Source organism: Phocoena phocoena, chromosome 4, assembly GCF_963924675.1.
Source record: "Phocoena phocoena chromosome 4, mPhoPho1.1, whole genome shotgun sequence".
NCBI classification, from domain to species: domain Eukaryota; kingdom Metazoa; phylum Chordata; class Mammalia; order Artiodactyla; family Phocoenidae; genus Phocoena; species Phocoena phocoena.
In genome coordinates, this window is record NC_089222.1 from 18,937,873 (window position 1) to 18,964,938 (window position 27,066).

At 37.0% G+C, this 27,066-nt stretch overlaps 2 protein-coding genes across 3 annotated transcripts in view; one reads left to right on the forward strand and one right to left on the reverse strand.

The window, feature by feature from the left end:
* The window catches only part of PPP2R3A (protein phosphatase 2 regulatory subunit B''alpha), a 165,253-nt gene extending 151,500 nt beyond the window's left edge, over positions 1 to 13,753 (forward strand). The window contains exon 13 of one of the 2 annotated variants that reach the window (XM_065876145.1): positions 11,127 to 11,253. In XM_065876145.1, coding sequence (XP_065732217.1) covers positions 11,127 to 11,253 — 127 coding nt within the window. Of the gene's footprint in view, positions 1 to 11,126 lie in introns of both variants that reach the window. The other variant, XM_065876146.1, reaches the window with a different exon arrangement.
* Positions 13,754 to 16,974: 3,221 nt separating this feature from the next.
* MSL2 (MSL complex subunit 2) overlaps positions 16,975 to 27,066 on the reverse strand; it is a 32,399-nt gene continuing 22,307 nt past the window's right edge. Inside the window, exon 2 of the mRNA XM_065876948.1 lies at positions 16,975 to 18,566. Within this exon, the coding sequence (XP_065733020.1) occupies positions 16,975 to 18,566 (1,592 nt within the window). The remainder of the gene's footprint in view (positions 18,567 to 27,066) is intronic.

Genomic DNA, 27,066 nt, shown 5'->3' on the forward strand with positions numbered 1-27,066 from the left:
AAAGACCCAAATAAATAGAATTAGTATTGTTAAAATGTCAATTCTCCCCAAATTGATCTACAGATTTAACCCACTCCCTATCAAAATCCCTGCAGGCTTTTGTTATAGAAATTGGCAAACTGATCCTAAAATTTATATAGAAATGCAAAATACCTAGAATAGTCGAACACTTTTTTAAAAGAACAAAGTTGAAGGACTTAGGCTACCTGATTTCAAAACTTACTAGAAAGCAAACAACCATCATGGCATTGTAGAATTGCTAAGTATACACAATCAATGAAACACTCTAGAAATAGACCCTCATATATACAGCCAATTAATTTTCAACCAAAGAAGAAAGGGTGGTCTTTTCAGAAATGATGCTGAAATAATTGGATGTCCATATGCAAAAACAAGAACCTCAATCCACATCTCACACCATATACAAAGATAATTATCTCGAGTTCCCTGGTGGTCTAGTGGTTAGAATTTGGCACTTTCACTGCCATGGCCTGAGTTCAATCCTTGGTGGGGGAACTGAGATCCCGCAAGCCGCATGGAGTGCCAAAATAATTATTATAATTATTAATAAATAGTAATTATTATCTCAATAAATTTAAGAGCTGAAACCCTAAAGCTTCTAGAATAAAACATAGAAAAATCTTTGTGACCTTGGGTTAGGCAAGAGCAATAAAAATATTGATAAATTGGACTTACTTCAAAATTAAAAACTATTGCTCTTCAAAGACACCATTAAGAAAATGAAAAAGACACACTGGGGGAAAACATTTCTAAAACATCCTGATTAAGGATTCTTCCCAGAATATATAAAGAACTTACAGCTCAATAATAAAATGACAACCTAATTTTTTAAGTGAACAAAAAATTTGAATAAATATTTAACTAAATTAGAGGTACAAACAGCAGAGAGATATATGAAAAGATGCTTTACATCATTAGACATTAGGAAAATGTAAATTGAAACCACAATGAGATACACTACACAGCCACTAGAACATCTAAAATCACCAATTGGCAATGATGTGAAGAAGCTGGAACCCTCATATATTGGACTGATGTGGATGTAAAATTATGTAGCCTCTTTAGAAATGTTTGGCAATTTCTTAAAAAGTTAAACATACATTTATCATATGAATCAGTTCCACTCCTAGGAATCGACCCAAGAGAAATGTTTACCCAAGACTTGTACATGAATGTTTACAGCAGCATTATTCTTAGTAGCCCAAAACTGAAAATAATCCAAATATCCACTAAACTGGTGAATTGAGAAACAAAATATAGTATATCCATGTAATGGAGTGCTCTTCAGCAATAAAAAAAAAAAAAAGGAATGAACCATTGACAAACACAACATTGATGAATCTCAAGCCAAGTGAAAGAAGCTAGACAAAAAGAGTATATTCCAATCTTGTCTGATTCCATTTATGTAAAATTCTAGAAAATGCATCCTAGGGACTTCCCTGGCAGTCCAGTGGTTAAGACTCCGTGCTCCCAATGCAGGGGACACGGGTTCAATCCCTGGTTGGGGAACTAAGATCCCGCATGCCACACAGCACAGCCAAAATTTGAAAAAAAAAAAAAAAAAAAGCAGGCTTGCCAAAGGGGAAAGGGGCAGGGAGGATGGATTGGGGGGTTTGGGATAAGCAGATACACACTACCCTACCATATATAGGGTAGATGACCAACAAGGATTTACTGTGTGGCATAGGGAACTCCATTCAGTATCTTCTGGTGACCTATAGTGGACAAGAATCTGAAAAAGAATATATATGTATAACTGAACCACTTTGCTGTACACCTGAAGTACACAGTATTGCAAATCAACTATATTTCAATAAAAAAGAAAATATCACAATTTTTTAAAATTTTCTAAAAAATTCTAGAATGACAGAAACCAAATCAGTGGTTAGCTGGGGAGGGCACAAGTGATTCTAAAGGGGCATGAGGAAACTTTCATTGGGCGGGGGCGGGGGGGTGGATATTTACATGATCTTGAGGTGTTGGTTTTACAGGTGTATACAAAAGTCAAAACTTATTAATTATACACTTTAAATATGAGCAATTTATTCTATGTCAAATATACCTCAATAAATAAAAGGAAAGAACTACTAATACATGCAACAACACGGATGAATCTAAAAAATACCATTCTACATGAAAGAAGCCGGACACTAAAGACTACATATTATATGATTCCATTTATATGAAATTTCTAGAAAAGGCAAAATTATAGAGCCAGAAAACAGATCAGTGGTTGCCTAGTTCCAGGATTGAGAGTACAAAGTGAATGCAAACAAGCACAGGGAGAGGAAAGGCAGATGGAGAGATGAAAGTATTCTACAATTGAATTGTGGTGATGATTGCACAATTACTAAAACACATTAAACACTTAAGATCAGTGAATTCTATGATATGTAAATTAAACTTAAATAAAACATTTGTAAAAAGCAAGCACCCAAAAAAGTTTAGCTTATTAAATTGGCAGGAATTTTTTAAGAGATGGTATGAATTCAGTACATGCTTGCATTCCTGCTGTATACTAAGCACTACTGGATATTGGTGAACACAGACAGGATCCCTGCCTTAGCAGGGAAAAACAGGCAGGTACAATTAAAATAAAGTGTCTTAACTGCTCTCTCATAGAAGCAGCACATTGTAGTAACATACTGCTGGTAGAAGCAAATTGGCCCAACCTCCCTGGAAATTAATCTGACAATATGCTGTAAAAGCCTGAATTCATACCCTTTGACTCCCGATTCTAATTCTGGGTATCGATTGTAAATAATCAGAAATTTAGATAAAACTGTTCTATCCAAACAGTTGGCATTGGTCACAGGTAATTATAAAATTAAAAAATTCAAAGCAACACAAATGCACGATAATAGAATAGTTAAGTAAGTCATGGTATCTGTCATATTTTGCAGATATTTAAATTATGTGTTGCACAAAAATGTAACATGGAGAAATCAGGGTTACAAACTTGTGATATAATCTCAATATTAAAAATGTGTATCTATATAAACATGCTAAATGATAAGGCTCCAAAATATTAACAGTGGTTAACTCTGGGCTGTGGGATTGCAAGTACTTTGGTTTTTTATACTGTTCTGTAATTTATAATGTTTGTATAATGAACATGTACTACTTTAATAAACAGGAAGAAGTTATTTTTCTCCTTTATCTGTTTACATAGCTGATATATATTCACTGCAGAACAGTTAGAAATGAAGATAAAAATCTTCACCTAAAATCTACCACCCAGAGATAGCCTGACTTATCATTTGGGAGTATATCCTTCTAGACATTTCTTTGCAAATAGATAAGTAATTTGTTTTACAGAAATGGAACTTTATACTACATATTGTTTTGTAACCTGATTTAGAGGAAGAAGAAAATAGAGATAGCAGGTCTAAACACTTAGAAGTTTATTAGTCTAAAAAGGAGAGAAAATAGATGGCAACTAAAGAGAATAGGTAACTGGCTCAAGCAAAAGTTTTTCTCGAGTTGTGTTAGTGCTCAAAGAAGGTGCCAGTGTGTGTGGAGGGCAGAGAGGGGAAGCAAAGGGATACAGGCAGAAATACAGGTGAGGGGTCACGAGAGGAGATGCGGAGACCAGCTGTAGTGAAATTTGACCAGTGCATATGAGAGGCTTCTGCTGGACACCCATCTTCTCATGTTGTGGGAGATAAGATAAGGCCTACACAGAGCACATGTGGGTGATGAGATCTCAAGGGGAGAGGAGAAGCCTTACAACAGCCATGGCCTGTAGGGTGAGCACTAGAATGTCAACAAAGGAGAAGAAAGGCCTCTTTATTACAGTTGTTAGTAACTGACTGACATGGTTCAAAAGCAAGGCCAGACCCAGAATTCCAAGGCTACATCACCTAGGGCTTCATCTCAAGAGGAATTACAAATAAATTAGGGTGAGTTTGCCAAACAGAAATTACCAGAATCAAATATTAGAAAGGGAGGATGCATGGTAGTGCCATGGAAAGAGCATAAGCTTAGGAGCCAGACAGATCTGGTTCTACCTCCCACTCACCAGCTGGGCAGGTTATCTGACTCCTGAGGCTAAGTTTCAGAAGATACCAGCAACCACCTTCCAAGGTGGTTGTGAGAATCAAAGATAATACATATAAACACTTGGCACATCGTAGATACCTGACAAATAATAGCTATTACTGCTCCCTGAAGGAGAAGAGATACAATATAACATCATGGTTAAAAGCACAGAATTTGGATTTAGACAAATTTAGTTAACTTCAAAGCCATGCTCTATCAATCACTAGAGCAAGCCTCAGCATCCCCTATACAATGAGGATACCACCTGCCACACCAAGCTGTTTCCGGATTAAATAAGACAATGTACATAATGTATTATGCCCTTAGGCATAGTGCCTATGTAATCAATAAACAATGGCTATTATTACTACCACTTCTGTGATCTTGGTCACATTATATAACCTCTCTGAATTATAATTTAGTCAGGTATTACATTAGCATTCCACTGTCTACCTTGTTCCCTTCATTCCCAGGGCACAGAACATGGCACACAGTTGGCAACAGTAAATATCTGTTGCATGAACAACAGGACTGTACTGAGAATTAAAGATAATGTATATAACGTTTCTAACAGTGTCTGGCATATAAATCCTGGGAAAAATGGACCTATTTGTGTTTCCACTGGAACATGGGCTCCTTCAGGGCAGAGCACCTTGTTTTATTCATCTTGTAATACCAGCACCTGGCAAACTGTTAGGGATGTAGGAGATCCTTAGCAAATGTTTACTGAGTGGCACAGAAGGCAGCAGTAACCTGGCAGCCACCCTCACTACAAGAATAACGCAGGAGCCCAAACAACTTGACCCTCCAAAATCAACTTGAAATTCTCTATCTACTTTACCATCTAACATCATAGGTCACCTCTGGGCCAAGTGCCTGTACCTCCTGATTCAAGGCTCGTACTTAGGTAATGCCTTCAATAAGCAACCTAGTAATTAAAAGATAATAAGTAATCTGGTAATGACTCCATATTTTAGTGAGGTGAAAGAGGGTAAAGGGTCTCCATAAGTATGAGTTTGCAAACATTGTGAAGTATCCCATCTAGCATCAAAGTAATGAACGGTCTTAGGGGAAGCCAAGGTACCAGTTACATATACCTAGTCAACTAAATGACCATGACTATGTGTCACCTATATGAAGATAACAGGTTATGACACCAAACTTATAGTTAACATTCTTATGGTTTCTGCAATGAAGTTTAAAACTCCACAAAAACTGTGAAAAGCAGGCTAAAGGGTCCCCTATGTTGCTATCTTAAGAAAACGCAGCCTGTAATAATTAGAAACAAGATTCTCTGCCAATCTGACAAATACTTGATTACTTCAGATTTTTAGTTAAGAGTCTTTTACATTATCTCAAAAATACTTTCTTACCAGATATTCTGGTGTTTCACCAACAGCTTTACATTTGATCAACTTAGATTAAACACAATTTTCTTTTGCATTCTGAGAGTCATTATCTGATTAGTAGAGAAAGATAAGCTTACTGCAGAAAAATTGCAAAATATAAAGAGATTAAAATCATCCTCGGTTCAGTCATCCAGAGGTAACCATTATTTATACTTTGGTATATTTCTTTTTGATGCTTAATGTTACTAGTGTATTCAAAAACATGACTTTTAATGCTTCAGAGTATTCTCTCAAGCAGTAACACATCCATTTTCCCTATCATCGGACATTTAGATAATTTAGAAGAACTGTTTTCTACTGAATGTTTTTAAAGGTGGATTTCTCCTTTATACTAAATATAAACATGTACTGACTTACACCTTGTATGAGATCTACATTTACTTCATTCAGCACTGGAAAATAAGACACTGTAGGCAAAGAAGGCCCATCAGAAACCCACTGGAGCAGTCTTCCAGGAATGTATGCTATTGAGAGTCAAGTCTGGGGTAAGGGGCTGTATGGAGCCTGGCTGTCCTGAGTGAGGTGGGAGAATTTAGCAGAAGAGCAGGGATCGTGGCGGGTGGGGTACGTGTGTGTATACATTGGGGCATGAGTTATAATCTTACAAGTCCAATAGTTCTGAGTCATTATTTTATAATCTAAAATTTATTCTAAAATTTTTATACTATCTACATCCAAAATAAGTAAGAATTAATAATTGATGACTCATGACCCTAGAACTGCAAGACATCCTCAACCATCAAAAATGTAGTATCAGGGCTTCCCTGGTGGCGCAGTGGTTGAGAGTCCGCCTGCCGATGCAGGGGACACGGGTTCGTGCCCCAGTCCGGGAAGATCCCACATGCCGCGGAGCGGCTGGGCCCGTGAGCCATGGCCGCTGAGCCTGAGCGTCCGGAGCCTGTGCTCCGCAACGGGAGAGGCCACAACAGTGAGAGGCCCGTTTACCGCAAAAAAAAAAAAAAAAAAATGTAGTATCAGGACTTCCCTGGTGGTCCAGTGGTAAAGAATCCGCTTTCCAATGCAGGGGACGCGGGTTTGATCCCTGGTGGGGGAACTAAGATCCCACATGCTGCGGGGCAACTAATCCCACGCGCCACAACTACTGAGCTCGCGTGCCTCAACAAGAGAGCCCACGCGCCCTGGAGCCCACATGCCACAACTAGAGAGAGGAAACCCAGGCGCCACAACGAAGAGCCCACACCTCAATGAAAGATCCCGCACGAAGACCCCACGTGCCGCAACTAAGACCTGACGCAGCCAAAAATAAAGAAAAAAAAAATGAAGTAGGATCAACTTTCTGAGGCAGGAAAGGAGGTGGTACATATTAGGAAATTTTAACAAAAGTTGAAGCAAAAGATTTTCTATAATAGTTACTGAATGGGTCAATAAGGAAATTCTCTGAACCAAAATCTAACTTCTAAAGTATTGATATTTCAGGTAATCCATTTTATATAAATGACTTAGGTTATCTGTTCTTAAAAGTATAAAGGTAAAATTCATCCACTCCTATTTCTAAAGTGTTATAGACTCCAATTCAGAGAACTATTTAACAGTTTATTTTATACATACAGCCAGCATATATCTTAGATTTCCTCAGATAAGCCCTGAATCAAATATTCTATCCCTTTGCCCCTGTAGTCAGAATCCCAGAAGTGGAATCAAACCACAACTCCCAGACAACACCCTGAAACTGCATACAAATTCTTTGTCAGACCACATATGTGCCAGTCATTATTTCTGCTCATTCTAGCTATTATACTTCCATCCCAGGAATCTGCAGAACTAGCCCTAATACTTTTGCCCAGAAATTGCTCATCTGAAAGGGGAAACTTACTTAGGGAAACAGGTTTCTAAAGGCTATCATATTGCTAGCAAAAATATGATATCTGGCAAATTGCAAAAGTATATGAACCATCATTTTCCCTTATGCTAACTATGAAGTTACTAGTAGTTGCTACTATGTTACTACTAAGTTAAAGAATTTGTTCTCAATTTGATATCTAGGGTTTCTTAGTGAACTGTTTGTGAACTCTATGAGTTCTGCTTTAAAGCTCTGGCCAATTAACAGAGAATACCTCATAAAATAATTTCATTTGAGCCCAGTGGAATCCCAGTGACCTACGAGTAAACCTGGAAGTGGTCATTTAGAAGGAATCAGTAAACATTCTCTCTCCCTCAGGAATTCCTGGAGAGCAGGATAAAGATTAAGGCTCTTGCAGTTCTGACTTTAGTGACTTCAAGGTGACTTCTGCACCCTCACCATTTTACTGACTCCAGCCTTCCCCAACAACTCAACACATAGTTTTACAAAAGCATTAGGACATCATTTTTCATTCAACAGTACATTTTAAGCACCTAGCACCAGGCACTAGACTATATAGCCCAAGAAAATTAGTGAGTTATAAAATGGACACTTTACAGTTGAGTAGGGATGACATTTATTTAATTATACAGTTATGAAAGAAATAAACAGGGTAAACCGATAATGGAGAGAGGCTTGCAACTTAGGATGCTGAGGGAAGAAGAATCTCCTAGGGAGGTGATGAGAACCTAAAATTTGAGAAGGAAAATTATGCAAAAAGCAGGGAGCAAAAATGTTCTAGGCAGAGGGAAAAATATAAGCAATGGCTCTGAGGCAGGAAACTGTGTTGAGGACATTTTAAAAGGCCAGTGTAGCTGGAGTATAGTGAGCAACAGAGGGAAATGTGGCTGGAAAGATCAGCAGGGGCCAGATCATGTAGGGCCTAGGGAAGAAACTGAAAAAAGTTAAACAAGGTAGTAGTGTAACCCCACTTGCGTTTTTTGAAGATTACTCTGCTACATTGGTAGAGGGGCAATAGAGGCAGGAAGACAAATAAGGAGGCCATTGCAGACATCTAAATAAGAGATGGTGGAAGCTCAGGCACTGGGAATCAAGAACCTTTTCAATGACATCTCAGATTAAAAGATGAGCACAAGTTAACCAAAGGGGGAAGGGCACTGCAGGCCACTGAAAAACAGGTATTGTACCGTGGCATTAGGTCCCAAGACCTATTCTGACACTGTAAACAGTCTGGTATGACAAAAGCAAAGGGTATGTGATAGGAGCGAAGGCAAGAAGACCAAGTGTTAGAAAACTATTGCAATAATCCAAGCAAGAAAGTATAGCATCCTGAACTAAATCAGCGGCAATGGAGAGGAAGAAGCAGGACTGCATCCATGTGGTATTGAAAGTGGTAGGAGAGAGTGGCTGGATTTGAAGAGGGAAGGGGAAAGGCAGGAAGAGGAGCTTGGAATAACAAGGTTTATGGTTTTGAGTAGGTAGATTATGGTGCTGTTTGCTAAAATAGGGAGAACCAGGGGTATGGGAAGGACGAGTCCAGGTTTGTACACGCTGCCATATGGGAAGAGCCACATAATAGACAGCTGGATACGTGGCAGTCTCCAACTTAGAAAGAGGCTGAGGCTAGACATGTACATTTAGAAACCACAGGTGAACAAGTGGTAGATAAAGCCATAGAAAGACTGATTGCTCAGGGAAATACAAAATGAGAAGAGCTTAGTCCAGAATGCTGGGATGCACTAACCCTAATGGGGCAAGAGTTAGAGCAGGGTTTCTCAACAACAGCACTGATATTTTAAGCTGGGTAATTCTGTTGTGAGGCACTTTCTGTTACATTGTAAGATGTTTAGCAACACACCTGGACTCTACCCACTAGATGCCAATAGTGGGACAATCAAATATGGCTCCAGACACTCCCAAAAGCCCCCCGGAGTGAGGGGAAGCACCGCCAGCTGAGAACTACTGAGTTAGGGTAAAAGGACTCACCAGGACACTGACAAGAGGTTCTGAATGAGCTCCCTCAAACTTAAGATTCCTCCAAAGTCTCTGTGTATATTACTGCTCTTGGTGCCTTGAAAGTACAAAAGAAATGCAGGTGACATTCTACTACATCCAACCCACAAAACATTGGAATACTTTTAGGTACTAGATTGGATCAAATCCATTGCTGGAAATCCCATTTCTGTATGAGGCTACAGTGGGGGGAAAAATACATACTCTTTTGTAAAAGATTTTTTATTCACAAATTACAAAAAAAATTGTGACCCTGCCCCACAGTATAGGATGAGGTGTCACCATCCTGCTTCAGTAAGCCCCAGCACTTCTCCATCAAGAGAATAATATGTGATATTTTCCAAGAGTTTATGATATATAGACCCTCTCACCTAATCTCTTTTCAACACTTATAAGGGGTAGGAACTGCTATTAGTCGAGGAGGCTGATGCAGGGGGGTTAAGTTACATGCCCAAAGTCCTATTAAGTGACCTGAGATTAGAACTCAACTTCCAAAGTCCATGCTCTAAGGCTAAACCACTTAGCCACTATTCCAGATGGCCTCCATTAGGCTACAAGCTTTGTGAGGAAGGGGCTGGTTGGTCTTTTTCACCATTGTATCCCTAGCATTTGGCTCATGCTTAGCAACAGGAGCTCAAATAGTTACTGTGACTGAGTCTCAGTTCAGACTTAACTCTTTAATTCATTCCCAGATCTGCACTGAGAGCTCACAGACAGCAAGTTAGGTTACCAAAAGGAAGAAAATGCCTTCCATTCTGACAGGAAATAAGCAGCCAGCGTCTGACACTACATTTCTAGAATTAACTTTTCTTTGAGAGTTTTTCTGCCCAGAAATGGAGCCTCTACCATCAACCCTGCTTCAGTTGCATTAAAGCAAACGTACTCTCCTTATTGCCTCCTTATTCAACATACACCATAACTGGCGTATAACTATTGAGGCCTCAAGGAGATGAGGGAGGAGTGGAAACAGAAATTAAGTATGGAATATTTTTGCAAAATGACAGTTAAGTAATTTCTGACAGGATCATAAATGGTACTCAGGGCAACGTTTTCCAAACATCAGATAAGCTTTTTAATAAAAATGTAATATTCTCTACTCTCTATGAATAGGTGCCACCTACTAGGTATTCCTGCCTCAGCATATTTTTCATCACCAGGCAGTCTTGGTACCTTTTTTAATAAAAGGACTATATATCCAGAAATTTCTGCACAGATGAAGCAGCCATCATTCTGAGATAAAATATTTTGTCATCCCTACCTGGAATAGCCAGGAGGGGTGGCCTGGAGGATATGGAACTCAGGAAATACAAGTAACCTCTAAAGAAGGAATATGCTGTGGCGTTCTGCAAAGAATGGAGGGAAACCCATGAGTGGACTTTAATATGCTCTATGTACACATAGATATACATCTTCAACGTACTTCTTGGAAGCCATGGAAGCTATAAAACTATTTGAGGGAAAGTTCCCCACTCCGCATGGAAGCCACTTCAATGAAAGCATTCATGTAAAATTCATACTTTCCAGACCTCATACCCTCCCTAACCTAGCTTCATCCATAATGCTCTCATTCCCATCAAAGCCTCTAGGGAAGGCTTGATTCAGCCAGTTTTCAACATAAGTAAGAGGGAAGGGAGAAGAATGTGTTTTCTGTTCCAGAGCACTGTCCCCTCCAGGGTGGCTCAGTTGTTCACAGCTACCATTTAGCAAGTCGGGGTATTTCTGCTAGCTGGTCTTGTCTCTAGTTTGCTATACTAACTTCTACCCAAACATTAAAACTTTCTTTTAAAAAAATCAGTAACTCACTTTTGCTGTTCTTTCAGCTCCTTTGAAGATTATGAAACAGAGGAACCTGCCTCTCCCTCTGAAATTGGAAACAAAGGCAATAAAATAGTGACCTCAAGCCTTTCAGAGAAATGTGGAAAGCTTCAGTCAGTGGATGAAGAATAGCTGCCAATGTCTACATGAAAGGGAGATATGTATTTTAAATGTTTTTTTCTTGTGAAGAGATGCTGTAGTTTGCATATTGCTTTTTAAAGGCTTTGATTTCTGCAAGTGCGTTATCTGCAGCACTAGGAATTTTTTTAACGTTTTTGAGCAATAGCTCTGGATACACATACCCAGTTTGGGAGACTCCTCCAATTTGCCTCAAACCTCTTACAGAGCTTTTCCTCAGAAGCAAGTAAGATATACATCACCTTCCAACGTCTGTGAATCAGCACTCTTCACCCCTGAATGTACCAAGGATCTCTTGGGGACAGTGCCAAGCACAGTTCTCTGCACAAAAGCAGGAGTTGCCTCTGTTGTCCAGCATCCCTGAGGCCCGTCAGGGCTCCTATGGAGCCCAGAAGAAACCTTCACTTGCAGAAAACTTGAGTCAAAAAATTCTGGAACTTGAAAAAGCAGTCAGGGCCTCCAGAACTGAATTAGCCCTGGTAATAAAAGCACTGCCAAAACATCTCAGAGACTTCTTTTAATTGTATGTGTACTGGAGTTCAAAGATCTTGAACTTAATCTAATTTCACAATGACCTGCCAAACTGCTAGTCACTTTACATCCTCAGGTATTGTAACCACTGGGCCTTCCAACCTTGCTGGCAAGCTCTAAATAATCCCTCCCCATCCTGACTGTGGATCTTATATAAAATCTGAAGAAAAACTTGTTAACTGAAGACAGGTACAGAATATGACTCACACTTGGGGGGGGGGGAAGTTTCCTTAATTTTAACTCATCTAATATTTGTAGAGAATTATTGAGTGATTAATCTAAAAATTAGTTGATGTCCCCTCTATACTTCATATCAGAAGACCTACTTGAAGACTTAAATAATTATATATGAAAATTCTTACTAGACATATTCATCACTAAATAGACTAGGCCAACAGTAAAGGCCTCAATCTAAACATTATTCCTTAACTTCATGTTGAAAAGAAACTATATCAATTATTGCATCCACTTCAGTATTTATCACAAAAATGGAAGAAAACAGTGATGCCACCCATAAAGGAAAGCAACTTCATGTTTACTATAGTGGTAGATGTGGTCAACACAGAATACATTTTTCAGCAAGCCACAATGCAGCCAAGCCCCGCAATACTGTTGAAGATAAAATTGAAAATAAACTATTAAAAAGGATGGAAATTTCTGACACTATAAAAGAAACCCCCAAGAAACTTTTTAATATCCACTTCTGTCAAAGTCATCAAGTTTTCTCCTGGATTTTTTGTTTTAACCTCAAGTCCTCAATGTCAGAATAGCTTCCTTTGCACCCCACATTGGTTCCCTTGCTGGTGTGACGGCCAGACTTTGAAACAATCAAACCTTGGGCTGTGGTAGGCAAAAAGTGGAGAAAAGGAGAATTTAGGAAATGTACCATCAACTAGTATAGTTATTAATAGAGTTAGCAATCCTTCCTGTCAGTATTCTCCCAGTTTCCTGTTATTTTACCTTCATGATCAGAACTGACCTTCCATTTAACTATTACAGAAAGTATTAAAAGTTAGTTTCTAACAGTTCACAAAGAATAAATAAAAGCTTAAAAGTGACTAAATTTTTTGGAAACACTACAAAAAATAATCTAAACACACTGGTAAATTATTAGGATTAAAAGTGTTTATGTGGTACATGAAATTTACCGTCTATCCCATCCAACCTTTACCAGGGAACAAAAGCAACTTTACATTTTCAGATAAAAATGCTATAAAGGTAAATTTTGTTAGAAGCCAGATATGGTTTAAAGGTCTTATTAGCCATAATGATCTAAACTATTTCTAAGACTCAGCAAAAATTCAGTTTTCCAATATACATTTGATTTTGGTTTTTTTACTACATGGCTGTACTTGACCTTGTTTCTACTTACTGAAGTCCTCTTTCACTTTGGTCAATAATTGGTTTCAAAAGTCTACAGTTATTATAAAAGTACAGCTAACAATATCATTCCACTTAAGATAGTGCTTTTAATTTAGGTTACCCAAAGTATCACATTTTCAGACGTAAGAATGTGTTTCACTGTACTCCCTTCTTAGTATTGAATGTAAGAAATGTGAATTCTGAGGAACTAAGATAGTATATATTTGACTTTCTGGTAAAGATCATGCAGAATATAATCATTACTGCCCAACTGGAAATTTCAAGTTATTACAATATCCAAGACTCTTGACAAAAGTTAAATTGAGGGTATGATCTTATTGCTAGTCAATGAAAAATGAGTTTCATAGCATAACATTGCCAAGGTAATCAAACTAATGAAATTCTGTATATTTTCCCTGCATCTTATCTATGTCATTGTGTACTGTTCAAAGTGTTTATAAAACTCTAGATTGATCAAATGAGAGAAGTCATTTGCTCAACTTTTGGAAATGTTATGGCGTGTTTGGGTGGAGAAGCCTGCATGATTTAACTTTTGTTTTTGTTTTTCCCTTTTTGCAAAACTAAATAAAGTTGTCAAATATGAACTAAGATAATCACTACACACTTTTGGTTTTAATCACACTTGCAATTCATTTTTATGTTTGAAAGAGTAGCATTATAAACAAACTTGAGTTTCAAAGAGAATAACTCTTTGAACCCCTGGGAAAACTTTATAAAGAAAGATCTGGAAGGATAACACCTCATAATGAAAAGTGATTTCCTCTGGGAATAGGTATTTGGGTTTGGAAGTGAGAAGTTCACAGGGATCAAAGGAGACTTTAAGCCTTATATATAGTATATTCTTTTAAAAGAATGTGTAATTGTTATTTGGATACCTAAAACTTAATTTTTTAAAAATGAGGGAGAAAAATTAAAATACCATCCACACATTAGATTCCCATTCTATACTGTGAACTTAGTATTTTCTAAAGCATTTTATATTTGTTGCCTGTGATATGGGAAAAGAAATTTTACTTTTCATCTGTTGTTAAACTTTTACTTTTCTTCAGCGAGGTCACCGAGTTATTTTAAGAAAACTAAGAACACAGTGAAGGAATTCTTTATTCTAGAACTGTATTACACCTCTGCTTAGAGATGTAGACCTATGGAAACTAATCAAAAAGATTAGCTCTAAAACTGTCAGCTCTAAAACTTCTGTCACCTAAGGTGAAAGATCATTGGATCATTTATGGTAATTACAAGAACTCAAAAGAACAAGTGAAGATGAGTCATATTAAATGCTGTTATTGTTTTGGTGGTTTCAAATCCTGTTGAAGTAAATCCAGTTACTTCAGTAATAATTTCTCAATCATCCCTTGTTAGCCATTGGTCAGCATTCCTAAAATAACTCATGGTATAAAGAAAAACAACGCAAAAATCAAGGCACTGTAATTAATACTCTTCCCCAAATGCATATAATACAGGCCATTCAGAGCGTGCTATCCCAAACTCCTCAGTATTCTACAACATAGAATTACAAAACTAACATTTATTGATAGATTTAAGGTGTAATACAGGTTTCCAAAAGTGTGGCAGTGAGAATACCAGCATAAAAAAGAGAAACTTGTGCTAAAAAAAACCTGAATTCATCACTGGCAATATTACATAACAATCAAGGCCCTCACATACTAATGATTTTCACTTTATCTATATTGCCAACCTCCCATGCATCAAAAAACACAAAACTAAGATTATCAAACTTGGGAAGCAATAAAGTACTCAAGGAATTTTAAAATCATAATATTAGGAAAATTTGGGAGATTTGCAAAATTTATCCTAATCATCCATGTGTACAATCTCATTTCTAGTCATTTTTGCAGTGATCATTAGTGAATAAAGAACAGATTTACAAGTTTATATAGCAGGGCATCTGCGTCCAACACAAAATTGTTACAAACTTTAGGCAAATACATGTTTCATAAGACAGTGCTAACACTTAGAGGAATTAAATAAAATTCCGAAACTTGGAAAGCAAATAAAGACAAGACAACTAAGAAGCATTTTCCACCATTTACTCTTGTTATCAAAAATAGTTCAACTCTTCTCGCAAAACAAAAACAAAATAGTACATACTGGACACATACATCACATTTTTCTTCCTATGGCTTTAGCCCACCCCCACCCACCAAGAGACAAAAAAAAAAACAAAAAAAAAACCCAACAACAACAACAAAAACAACTCTACCTGACCACATTCACAGAAAATGACACCAGGATACACTACAAAACAGAAGGTGTCATCTGCTCTGTGTCCAAAGGTTTCTTCTCCATGTTTTGTACTAGGTGAGTAACCATCATTGAAAATGCTGTGTGCCAAATCAAAACATAACTTCAACATATGTCAGATCTCAAGAGAGATGGTGAACGTAGTAGAAACTGAAAATTTTCCAGCAGTATTTTTCTTTAAATAAGCACTGTCAAAGCAGCAACTCTTCTTTTAAATCATAAGGTCATTTCTTTACAACCTAGTCAGTCCTTGTTTTATTTGGGCTGTGCTCTTTCAAGCAACTGACTAGATTTCCCTTCAACAGAATGTTGTGACTCACTTATCTCCCCCATAAAAATTACAGGGAAGAAGTGCATTTAAACTGAAACATAGTTTGTGCTTTACATGCAAAAGAGTATTCTAAAGAATATCCTCCTAGCTTCAAACCCACCTAAATGCACAGGCTTCATAAAAAGGCATTTTTATTAGGCCTCTATAAAGAAGTCTCCACAATGAATAGCACCCTAAAAAAAAAAAAGGAAAGAAAGAAAAAAGCATATTCAAAATGAAGTCTGTGGCAAACAGAGGAAACGAAAATCACTTTGAAGTGGCCAATGGCAATAGGTATAATGCATAAATCTGAGTAACTTTTGGAGCATTATTCTAAAATTATTTTAAATAAATCCCAATTTCTAAATAAAACATTTAAATAATTTTTTTAAAAATTCTGTCACATACCATAGTCTAAATTCAATTACCTTCAGAATAGAACTGTTCTTCTCCACTTCATTTATCCTATTAAAACATTGCTCAAAGTGAAGGATTTGTTTTTTTCCCTAGAAATGAGTCAGACTTAACTAAAAATGGGGATCAACTCAGAAGAGTTTTGTGGCATAAACAGCTAAAAACATCTGCAGTCTGACAGAATTTCAGTTTGTTCACTTTTAAAAGACAGATTTCTTCAACATTCTAATGAGGGGCAAATTTTCTTTCATAATACTGCTGATTTAAGAACTGCTACATACACCAGTAGCCAATTTTCATGATTAGAAATGGTATTATGTCAGCACAAAGGTTGAGCTGGACACATCAGCTTTTCAACAGGAGAAACATCAATGGCATCTGAAGGTAGCACTGAGTCTCCTGAACAAACTAATGGCTACTTTTTCACAAGATATGAGCACAATCTTTATGGACTGACTAGATACCACTTCCTTACATTTAATCATAAACTTTGATTATGCACAAAGCATGACCATAAACAGTGAGGTTAATGTTATTTTCCTTGCCAAAGTTCGTTTTGTATAAATCAGTTGCATCAGCATTTGTTCTCAAACTATGAGGTTCTGTAAGAACTAAGGACATATAGTTGTAGGGTTACTCCTCCATTATCTGCAAACTATTTCCCCGACACTAACACATATAACTTAGCAATGAAAACACTTGATACAAGTGATCTATATGCAGGAGCTCCGGCAAGTTAAACCAACAAAACCATAGCTGCCGTAAAACTGTAGCTATTTCCCTACCAGAGGTAGGTTTAAAGACCCACTGATTTAACAGTCGAATCTCATGTCTATAGCTTCATCCAAACTTTTATCATCATGTGTACTGGCAGCTAAAAACGTTGTTACTGGGGACCCTGTGACATTAATTACACTGGTGCTGGTACTAGCATTGCGCACAGCAATGCTAGTCACGTTAATGCCCAAAGTGAGCCTGGTCTGCTCCAAGGCCTTTTCTGGCACAGCAAATGCCTCCAGCTTCTTCTCCCCATTGGCCATATAGGAGTTTTGGCAGCCACGACATATACAATCTAAGCAGGCTTTGCGGTTAGAGTAGCAAGGGCAGCGTTGGCCGCGGCATGTAAGAACACTTGGATTTTGAGTAGCACGCCCACATTTACACCCTTTCTTTTCCTGGGGTTTTTTATACACAGTCTTGGTAGGACTTCCTGGCATAAAATGATGACTAGGAATCTTTTCCTTTACTGTTTTGTCTTTTTTAAGAATACCTGGCTTGGTTTTTGAGTGAGATTTCTTGGATCCATGTTCATGACTCTTTTTCATGCTTTTAGCAGATAAAAGTACAGTTTTGCTGATTTTGGGTGTTGTGCCTCCATTGGGAACAGTTGCTATAGGTTGAAGAGAAATTTTGCTCTCCCGTTTCACTGTCACAGGAGCAGATGCCCCCAATGTTGGGCCTCGGATAATGGTAGAAATTGGAAGTGGTTGAACTTTCTCACTGTCGCTTTCTGATCTGGATCGTTTTCTATTCAATTTTGCTACCTTCGGAGTTGCTGCTGTACATGATAACCCATGAAGTGCAGGACTGGTGGACATAAAAACATTATGGCTAAGAGACTGGGAAGAAAGCTGCAGAAAAGGTCCATTGGATACAGTGGCTTCCAAGTTGGGCTGCAAATTAGGGCAACAGACTTCTGTGTTTGAAACAGTTTCTAAGCTGCGGAGTACTTCCTCAACACTCAGTAACAAAGAGTCACCAGGTTTTATATCTTCACTGAAACTGCAAATATCAATGCCTGTGGAGCATAAGTCAGTGGCTACCGTGTCACAGACAGGTGGCAAACTGTCAGACAGATCCTCAGTTTTTATGTCAACAGTGTTACATACATCAATTGTATTTGAATGTTCAGGTGAAGGAATATTTATACCAAATCTATCTATTGAAAGCCCATTATAAGTAGGCAAACCATTGATAACAGAACTGCCAATAGCAATGCTGAGGGTGCTTTCAGATACTGGAGATAAACTAGCTTGAGGATCAGTTGTGGGTTCTGAGGTCGAAGGTAAAGGGGAATGTGTCAAACACAAAGTAAAGGATGAATCTGAGGGTTTTTCCGTCTCCTCACAAAACAATGATCCATCATTAAGCAAAGCCAAAATATCAGAAGAACAGTCGACTGCTTCTATTATATCCCGTGCCAATGTAGTCTGTGTTATATATTCACAGAGTTTTTTGTAGCAGTTCACTAGGATGCTTAACTGCTTGTTTTCCTCAAACTGCTCATAGTCTTTGCACCAGCTACATGAAGGCTTCATCATCATTTTCTTGCCTTTACAACTTTTGCAGACATAGTGTTGGCAGGTGGAGTTGGTGGGTGCAATAGGATCTTGTAGCAAATGTCCTAAGAGGGAAAAAGGAGGAAAGCAAAGATTTTAGTAAGATAAATTTATAATTTCAGTTGAGATTATAAGTAATCTATTAAAGTTAAGATGGAGTAAACTCACCAGACCAGATAACAAAACATGTATCTTACAGGAAACAGAAAAATACTCAATAGCTCACTTCACTTCCATGCCATATTCCCCATTCCTTTATCTCAAACAGAATCTTCCTCAGTCTGCGTTTCTCCCCCAAATCAGTATGTTCTGGTCCACTTTCTTATTCTCTTCTCCAAAGGCTAGAAAGAGGTGGTGATCAGTCACTAAAAGCACAAACTAGGCTTACAACCCTTGGGACCTCAACCTAACCCAACTGTTGGTAATGCCACAACATACTGAGCACAGTCATACTGTTTATTTTGTGTTAGACATGGGAAAAAGATAAGAGCAAGAGAGAGTTAGTCCCTGCCCCCATTAAACATCCTTTGAGGGCATTAATCATTCAGTACAATGGCATCTTCATAGAAAAAAGTACAATTTCAAACCATTTCATTGTATATACCAATCATAAACTAAGAGAAGACCAAAATATAGTTATGATGGAAAAGAACTATATTCATTTATTAAAAAAGGAAATATTACTAAATTCTTTTATAGAAAATCAAAATACAATGACAATGGAAATAAGTGTTTAAATGTAGTTAAAAAAAAAAAACAGTATAATACTGGGCTCAAATTCTTCTGACAGAATACACAATGACCGTGGTCATGAACCACAAGTATCCAAAGTATAGCAATATAGTATAAAAGTGAAAGTGATCCCCCAACTTGATATAACTCCTAAACTATAAATGATCTATACATATGAATTAAAAAGGGGAAAACAACTAGCTCCCCAAAGAAGCAACTGGTCATTGGTTCCCAATTCAGGACAAATAGTAATTAACTCAAAGCAGCACCTGTTTTCTTATATACATTACATAACTTAAGACTGGAACAGAAAGTACTTCTGGTTATAGCTAGTGAAATCAGCAAACCCTCTCCCTTAAAAGCAACTATAAACCTGAAAATTTTTGACAAAGAGTCATTTTCACAACCAAAGACATAAAACCATCGGAGAAGCATTTATGTTTGAAAAACTGATTTCAGGTAAGGACAGTGGGAATCTGTGGTGTTCTGCTCCGGGGCTACCCAGGTTCTACCCTACCACCCAGCTCTATCAGTGTTACCCTGTGAGAACTGGAAGCTGCTGTGATGGAAGGGGACTCATTCCACTTAGTACAGAAGACAATGCATAAACATGGAGGCATTATCACTGGAAGTGACTTATCAGAAGCTGGCCAGTTGGGGAGGACAAACGGCTCAGCTTTTACTAGCCTGAGGTTACACAAGCTCAGGTTAGACAGAGAGGCCTCACACAAGATGGCAATTTTCCCCTAAGTTGATCTATAAATTCAATATAATCCCTTTGAGAATCCCACGTGGCTTTTTCTTTTTTAAGAAATTAACAGAATGATTCCAAAATTCATATGGAATCACAGAGGACCTGGGACAGCCAAAACAATGTTGAAAAAGAACAAAAAAGTTGGAGGACTTACACTACTAACTTTACAATCTTCCATAACCATAGTAATCAAGACAGTATGGTAATAGCAAAAGGATAGGTACATAAATCAATGGAACAGAATAGAGAGTCCAGAAAGAAATTTACATTTATGGTCAACTGATCTATTTGACAAGATTGTCCAAATAATTCAACAGGGGAAAAGAGAGTATTTTCAACACACTGTGTGAGACACTTTGATATCCCAATGCCAAAAAATAAACATATACAATATACACAAATATTAACTCAAAGTAGATCATACACATATAAATCTAAGAGCTAAATTTCAGAAGCAAAGCAAAATGCAGGAAAAAACCATGACTTTGGGCTGGGCAGTATTAGATGCATCATCAAATGCACAAAAGGGGAAGAAAATTGTAAAATGGATATTCACAAAATAAAAAACTTGTGCTTCAAAAGTCACCATTAAGGGCTTCCCTGGTGGCGCAGTGGTTGGGAGTCCGCCTGCCGATGCAGGGGACACGGGTTCGTGCCCCGGTCCGGGAAGATCCCACGTGCCGCGGAGCAGCTGGGCCCGTGAGCCATGGCCACTGAGCCTGCGCGTCCGGAGCCTGTGCTCCGCAACGGGAGAGGCCACAACAGTGAAAGGCTCACATACCGCAAAAAAAAAAAAAAAAAAAAAAAAATCTCAAAAGTCACCATTAAGAAAATGAGAAGATAATCCATGGACTGAGAAAAAATATTTGCAAACTGTATATTTGATAAAGGGCTTACAACATGATATATTAAAAACACTTTATGCAAATCAATAAAAAGACAACTCAATTTAAAAATTGAACAAAAGATTTGAATAAACATTCCACCAAAGAAAATATATAATAAGCACATGAAAATATGCCAATATAATTAGTTATTAAGGAAAGTGAAACTATGGCATACTGCTACACACCTACTAGTATGGATAAACTCAAAATGAGGGATAATACCAAGAGCTGGCAAAAATGTGGAGAAATCAGAACCCTTCTATATTACTGGTGGAAATAGAAAATGGAAAATCACACTGGGGAACAGTTTAGTAGTTTCTTTAAAAGTTAAACAGGGCTTCCCTGGTGGCGCAGTGGTTAAGAATACGCCTACCAATGCAGGGGACACTGGTTTGAGCCCTGGTCCGGGAAGATCCCACATGCCGCAGAGCAACTAAGCCCGTGAGCCACAACTACTGAGCCTGGGTGCCACAACTACTGAAGCCTGCGCACCTAGAGCCCGTGCTCCACAACAAGAGAAGCCACCGCAATGAGAAGCCCGTGCATCGCAACGAAGAGTAGCCCCCGCTCGCCACAACCAGAGAAAGCCCACGCACAGCAACAAAGACCCAATGCAGCCAAAAATAAATAATTTTTTTTTTAAGTTAAACATTTACCATACAAACCAGCAACTCTACTCCTAGGAGCCTATTCGAAGACAAATGAAAATATACATCCATATAAAGAGATGTTTGTGAATATGCATAGCAGCTTTACTCATAATAGACAAAAACAATCCAAATGTCCATCAACTAGTGAATAAACAAAATGTAGTATATTCATACAAAAGAATACTGCTCAGCAATTAAAAGAACTATTGGTACAAACCAAATCATGATGAAGTGCAGAAACACTGTGTTAAGTGAAAAGCCAGATGCAAAAGAGTACATTATTGTATTATCCCATTTATATAAAATGTCTAAAAATGACAGAAAAGCAGAAATAGTGATTGCCTAGGTCTGGGGGCAGGAGCATGGGTTAATTGTAAATGGGCACAATGGAACTTTTGGGGGTGATTAAAATGTTCTAACATCATATCGTGCTGATGCTTGTACAACTCTAAAAATAAATAAATAAAAACGCCTTAAGACAAGGCCCCAGTAGTTACAGAGTCCAACCTTCTTTCTACCCAATACAGGAATCCCTTAAAGTACCCTTGACTTAATCTAAGGAAGGCTGTAGGGGATATTAATACATAGAGAGATGTGTACACGCTTAAAAGGATAAACCGTAATACGGTTAAAAAGAAATACGTTATCTACTGGGAAGGAGAGACTGAACAAAGTGAAAAGGGACAGCACTACACTATTCTGGGTTTAATCTGTTTGGTAGCATTTAACTTTTAAACCATGTAAATATTTTACATAATTATATAACAAGACTAAAAACTTTAAAGGAAATTCCTACAAATCAAAAGTAAAATGTACCAAAACTCTAATTTCTTATCAAATTGATGGTATAACTATTCAGTTAACTACTTCAAATGACTTTAAAACAGAAAATTGACTCTAACGTTACATCCTTGTTTTGTTTTCAGAAATTACATTTATTGGTGGTAGTGTTGAAAGTTATTATAAAGTGTTAGTGTCTAATTGTAGGATAAAGTAAATGCTGATGCCCTTGAGAATCTAGATATTTTTTTTAGTAGGAGGAAGGAAGTCATAAGATGTGAAAAGTAAAAAATCCTGTAGTCCTGAATTTCAATTGGATTTATCAGTATAAACTCATGTTTTCATCTTAAAAGTACATATTTCCTAGCACTCACTATACACTGAAAAGGCGTGGCAACAATGGCAATGAACTCAGATAACCATGTTGAAAAACAATTTCTTGTTCAAAGGAATCAGAGCTTCTTGGACAAATGGCTGATTCTAGATCTGTGGCATAAGTTAGACGAGATGAGTTTTGATTACCTTCTTATGCCGGAAAGCAAGGAAACTATCAAAGATCCGGATAACATTAAAGGGACTCAGGAGCAAACCTAAGAGGTTTCCAGTGACCAAAGATGAGAAAATCTGAGCATGCATAAATGCAATGGAATATAAAGCACACCTAAAATGTTCAAATCTCTAGAGTTCATTTAAAAAAAGGAAAAAAAATCAGACACTAGTGAACCAGCTCATTAGTTTGAAAACTGGTAAATAAAGAGCAAGAAGCAAGTATTTATTCTGATCTACCTTACCTATATATAACTAAACCACCAAATAACCAAATCACAGATGAGAAGTTTCTCTTTATGGGAATAATGTAACTAATAAATGAAGAATGACATAATTTGAATGTCATCATTTTATAAGCCCTAATGATTTGCAAACTGTACAAGCTAAGTGATAAGTAAGGATTACCTCTTCTGGCCTTCATTCCATCACTGATTTTCTTTTCACCAGTCATGTCAATCAAAACCTCCCGGGAGGTACCAAACACCTTTAAAGGACTTACACCCTCCACATCTGTGTATTCTTCTATGAGATTTTAGGAGACTATGCCTAATACTAAGAACTGAAAATAGGTTAGAAAACACAATAACTATCACTTATTGATTCATAATTCCACCACCACTGAGTTCCTAAGAACTTCCACTATGTGGCCTCATATTACCTACTGGATTGCCCAACCATTCCTCAACACAAATATTTGAAATTTTAATCTATCATTAAAGATGCCTATAGGCAAACTTGTTTTATGCACTCAGCTAAGTATCCTAACCCTCAAAAGCGTCCCAGAGGGTTCTCTTTACACCTCACAACAAAGGCAGCTCCAGTGATACAGGAACAAAGAAAAAGTTCAGAGGCTTCTTAGAGCTGGGTTAAGTGTTAGCCATATACTTACTACATGTCCCTAAGGAAACTCCTCCCTGCAAAATTAAGAAATGTCAGATAACACTTTTAAAATTGTAAATATACATCTTATACTAGAAAGTAAAATGGATGGGCAATCTTCGTCAAGCGGAAGTGCATCACTTACTGGCAGACTGTACTATAAAAACTGGGTAGTATTTGGGGAAAGGTTTAATTTGCTTTAGCTTACATCATGTTCGCTATAGTTTCACACTCAAGTACAAAAAGACTTGATCAAAACACATCTTCAGACCTTAAAAATTTATAGTTCATGACAAAAAGTTTTCCCACTGCACTGCCTTGAATCCTTAATCTGCAATATATCACAGGAATTATCTTCCTTTACATAATATTAATACAAGTTGTCTTCTAACTAAATGAATTTGATATTATGTGCGCCTGTTTAAATAATACTAAATGATGCTATACTGACCCTAAAAATACTAAAGACTAAATTTCATTTTTACTCTTCACTTTAATAGAAGTTACTAATTCCTTTTTTATTCTCCCTCTTCTTCACTTTTCCCATCCCCAAATCACCCAATTATAATTTGAGACTAAAATTTCATTTTAGATTACAACAGTCATTCTGGGAATTTCTGGGAATACATAAATATTGGCAAGAAATTTGCTAAGATATTTAATATCAGATTTTTTTAATGCTCTTAGCTTGGTGAAACTTTTTATTATAGTAGTTTCATAAAGTCAGAAAGTAGTATAATTAATTTTTATATACCTATGTATACCAGATTCAATAATTATCTAGATTATGCCACATTTGCTTCATCTACCCATCTTTTGTTCTTAAGTATTTCAAAGCAAATCCCAGCAAACCTCTAAATACATCAGTATATATCACTACAAAGTACATTTTCTTATGTAATCGCAATGCCATTATCACACCTAACAAAATCAATTATTTAAATAAATTTTAAACCAAATTTAGGTTTAACTTAAGGTAAAAAAATCTTAAAGCCCTAGAAAAGGGCTTTAATTCTGGCATAAAAAAAACATTTCAAAAGTTATGTTCTTCTCAGTAAACATACTTTTTAGCCATAAAACGTTCCTTCTATTAAACAGATTTAACATAGACATTCAAATCACTACTTTATAGTATTAATAGACCAAAGGTAGCACTTGGACTGGTTGCCACGCACTTTATCCTTACCCCTGCAAAGAATAACTGACAGCATCAAGAATTACAAAGCAGCCTAAGTTTGAAAGAGAGACCCACAGCACCAAAATAAATAAGCAAGTAGGTCTCAAATCAGCTTGCCCCTTTCTCCATACAAGGGATAGGCACAACTCCTTAGTATAAGCAAACAAAGATATGATTAGTTTTGGCAAACTCTTCTAAATACATAACTGATTCCAACTTCGAACAAAGCCACTGGTAATTCATTCACTTCAGAATACCATTGGTAAAAGTGGACCATACTATTAATGTTATGCTGACATGCAGACTACCAAGTAAATTATGCCTTAACTGCTTCTGAAACAAGATCTTTTATTCTCCTTTGTACAGTGATTGTGTTTAACCCCACTAATATCCTGACCAGATGACTGGGGGAAATTAAGTTTAAGAAGTGCAGAGAGAGGACACAAGAAAAAATAAAACCAATAATGGCTAAAATGCTTAGCAAAACTTAGTGAATGACTAAAAAACGATCTTGTGAACACTGGACCTGGCAATAATAATGATCATAAAATAAAACCTACAAAAGCTACAATAGGTTAAAATCTGACAGGGACAAACTAGATGTGAACAACAACAGAGAGACTACAAAATCAATTCCTCATTCTAAAGTTTACATGGAAAAGAAATGATCCCAATGAAAATAATTTCAGTAAAATGAAAACTGAAAATAGTGGAAAATGGTTTAAGGAATTAAACTATCTCAATGGCTTAATTTTGTCGTTTGACCAAAAAAAGCATTATATAATTCTAACAGGCACAAAAAGAGCACTGATCAGAATCAAAACATTCTGTATTTACCACCACTCCTTGTCCAGAATTCCTTCTCCTGGTAATGCTTCTATTACAGCAACAAGGAATGCCTAATCAAAAACCTCAGATAATGCAAGTAATTTTATATAAGCCTTATTTGTTGTTGATGAGATGACACTTCAGGATCAGGGAAAATTAGCCAAGTCTAATATAAACAAATCCTGACGTCACTATCAGAAAGCAAAAAATGCACACAGGCAGGTCATGGTTAATAATTAAAACCATCATACCATTTCTCCAAGAAGCATTCTTGGAAACCAGAGTATTAAACAGTCAAGGAATTCACAAAAAGAAATAAATCTTATGATACTTAGATACATGGTATATACGGAAAAGTATCTGGAAAGAGGGAAAAAAATCAGTATAGAGCTCCACAGCTGTCAAATATGTGGTACCCTACAAAAGAGAGAAAGCAGTTTTCTGCTTTTACTGATAATGTAAGCAACATGAAACAGAAGGGATATCATATAAGATACATTTCTACATAAAATATGCTTTCCATCACAGCTTAAATTTGCTTCCCAACAAATGGACCCACATCAAAACTGATTAGCAAAATTAAAGGTTACCAGATACTTATATTAAAGCTCTAAGGCAAAAGGAGGAAAAGAATAAAAATGAAAAATTTCACTTGCTAAAATATAGTAATTATATTCATTGAGATTTTCTTAAAATCATTACTAAAGGAACTTTAAAAAAAATAGTACTAACTGGTTATCTTAAAATACTCAAAAAAGTAGAATTCTTAAATAAGAAGTTTCTAGGTTCACTTATGTTACTGATTCTAAAGCCGATTTCCTCAGCAATCACTACTGAATAAGATAATGTACTTTTCATCAGCCATTCCTTTCCAAATGGCCTAAATAACTGTATTGACCACCTAAATACAGACAGTCACACAGACAGAAAGAAATACAGAAAAAGAAGAGGGAGGGGGAAAAAAAAAAGCTTTATTAGCAGCAAAAAGAATTTTGTTGCCAGCCAGATCACATTGCTGTGAAACTCCTGAATCCAAGAGAGGACAGTAACTTAAGCAATGACAAAACATTTCACTTGAATGATGACAAGTGGCACACGTGGTCTTGGAAAGGCACTCTCAAATGTTGCAGACATAAAAACTTCAAATATTTTGTTCAGAAACGCAGTCTTGGATTCTTCTGCTATGCAAATCTCTCCTGCACCATAACGGCAAGACTCTTTTTTTATAGACTCAATCTGACTCAATTTGTTTCAAATATACGTCATACGTTTCCATTTTCTACAGTATGACCAAAAAAGAAAAAATATCTTTGTCCAGATTTTAAATTT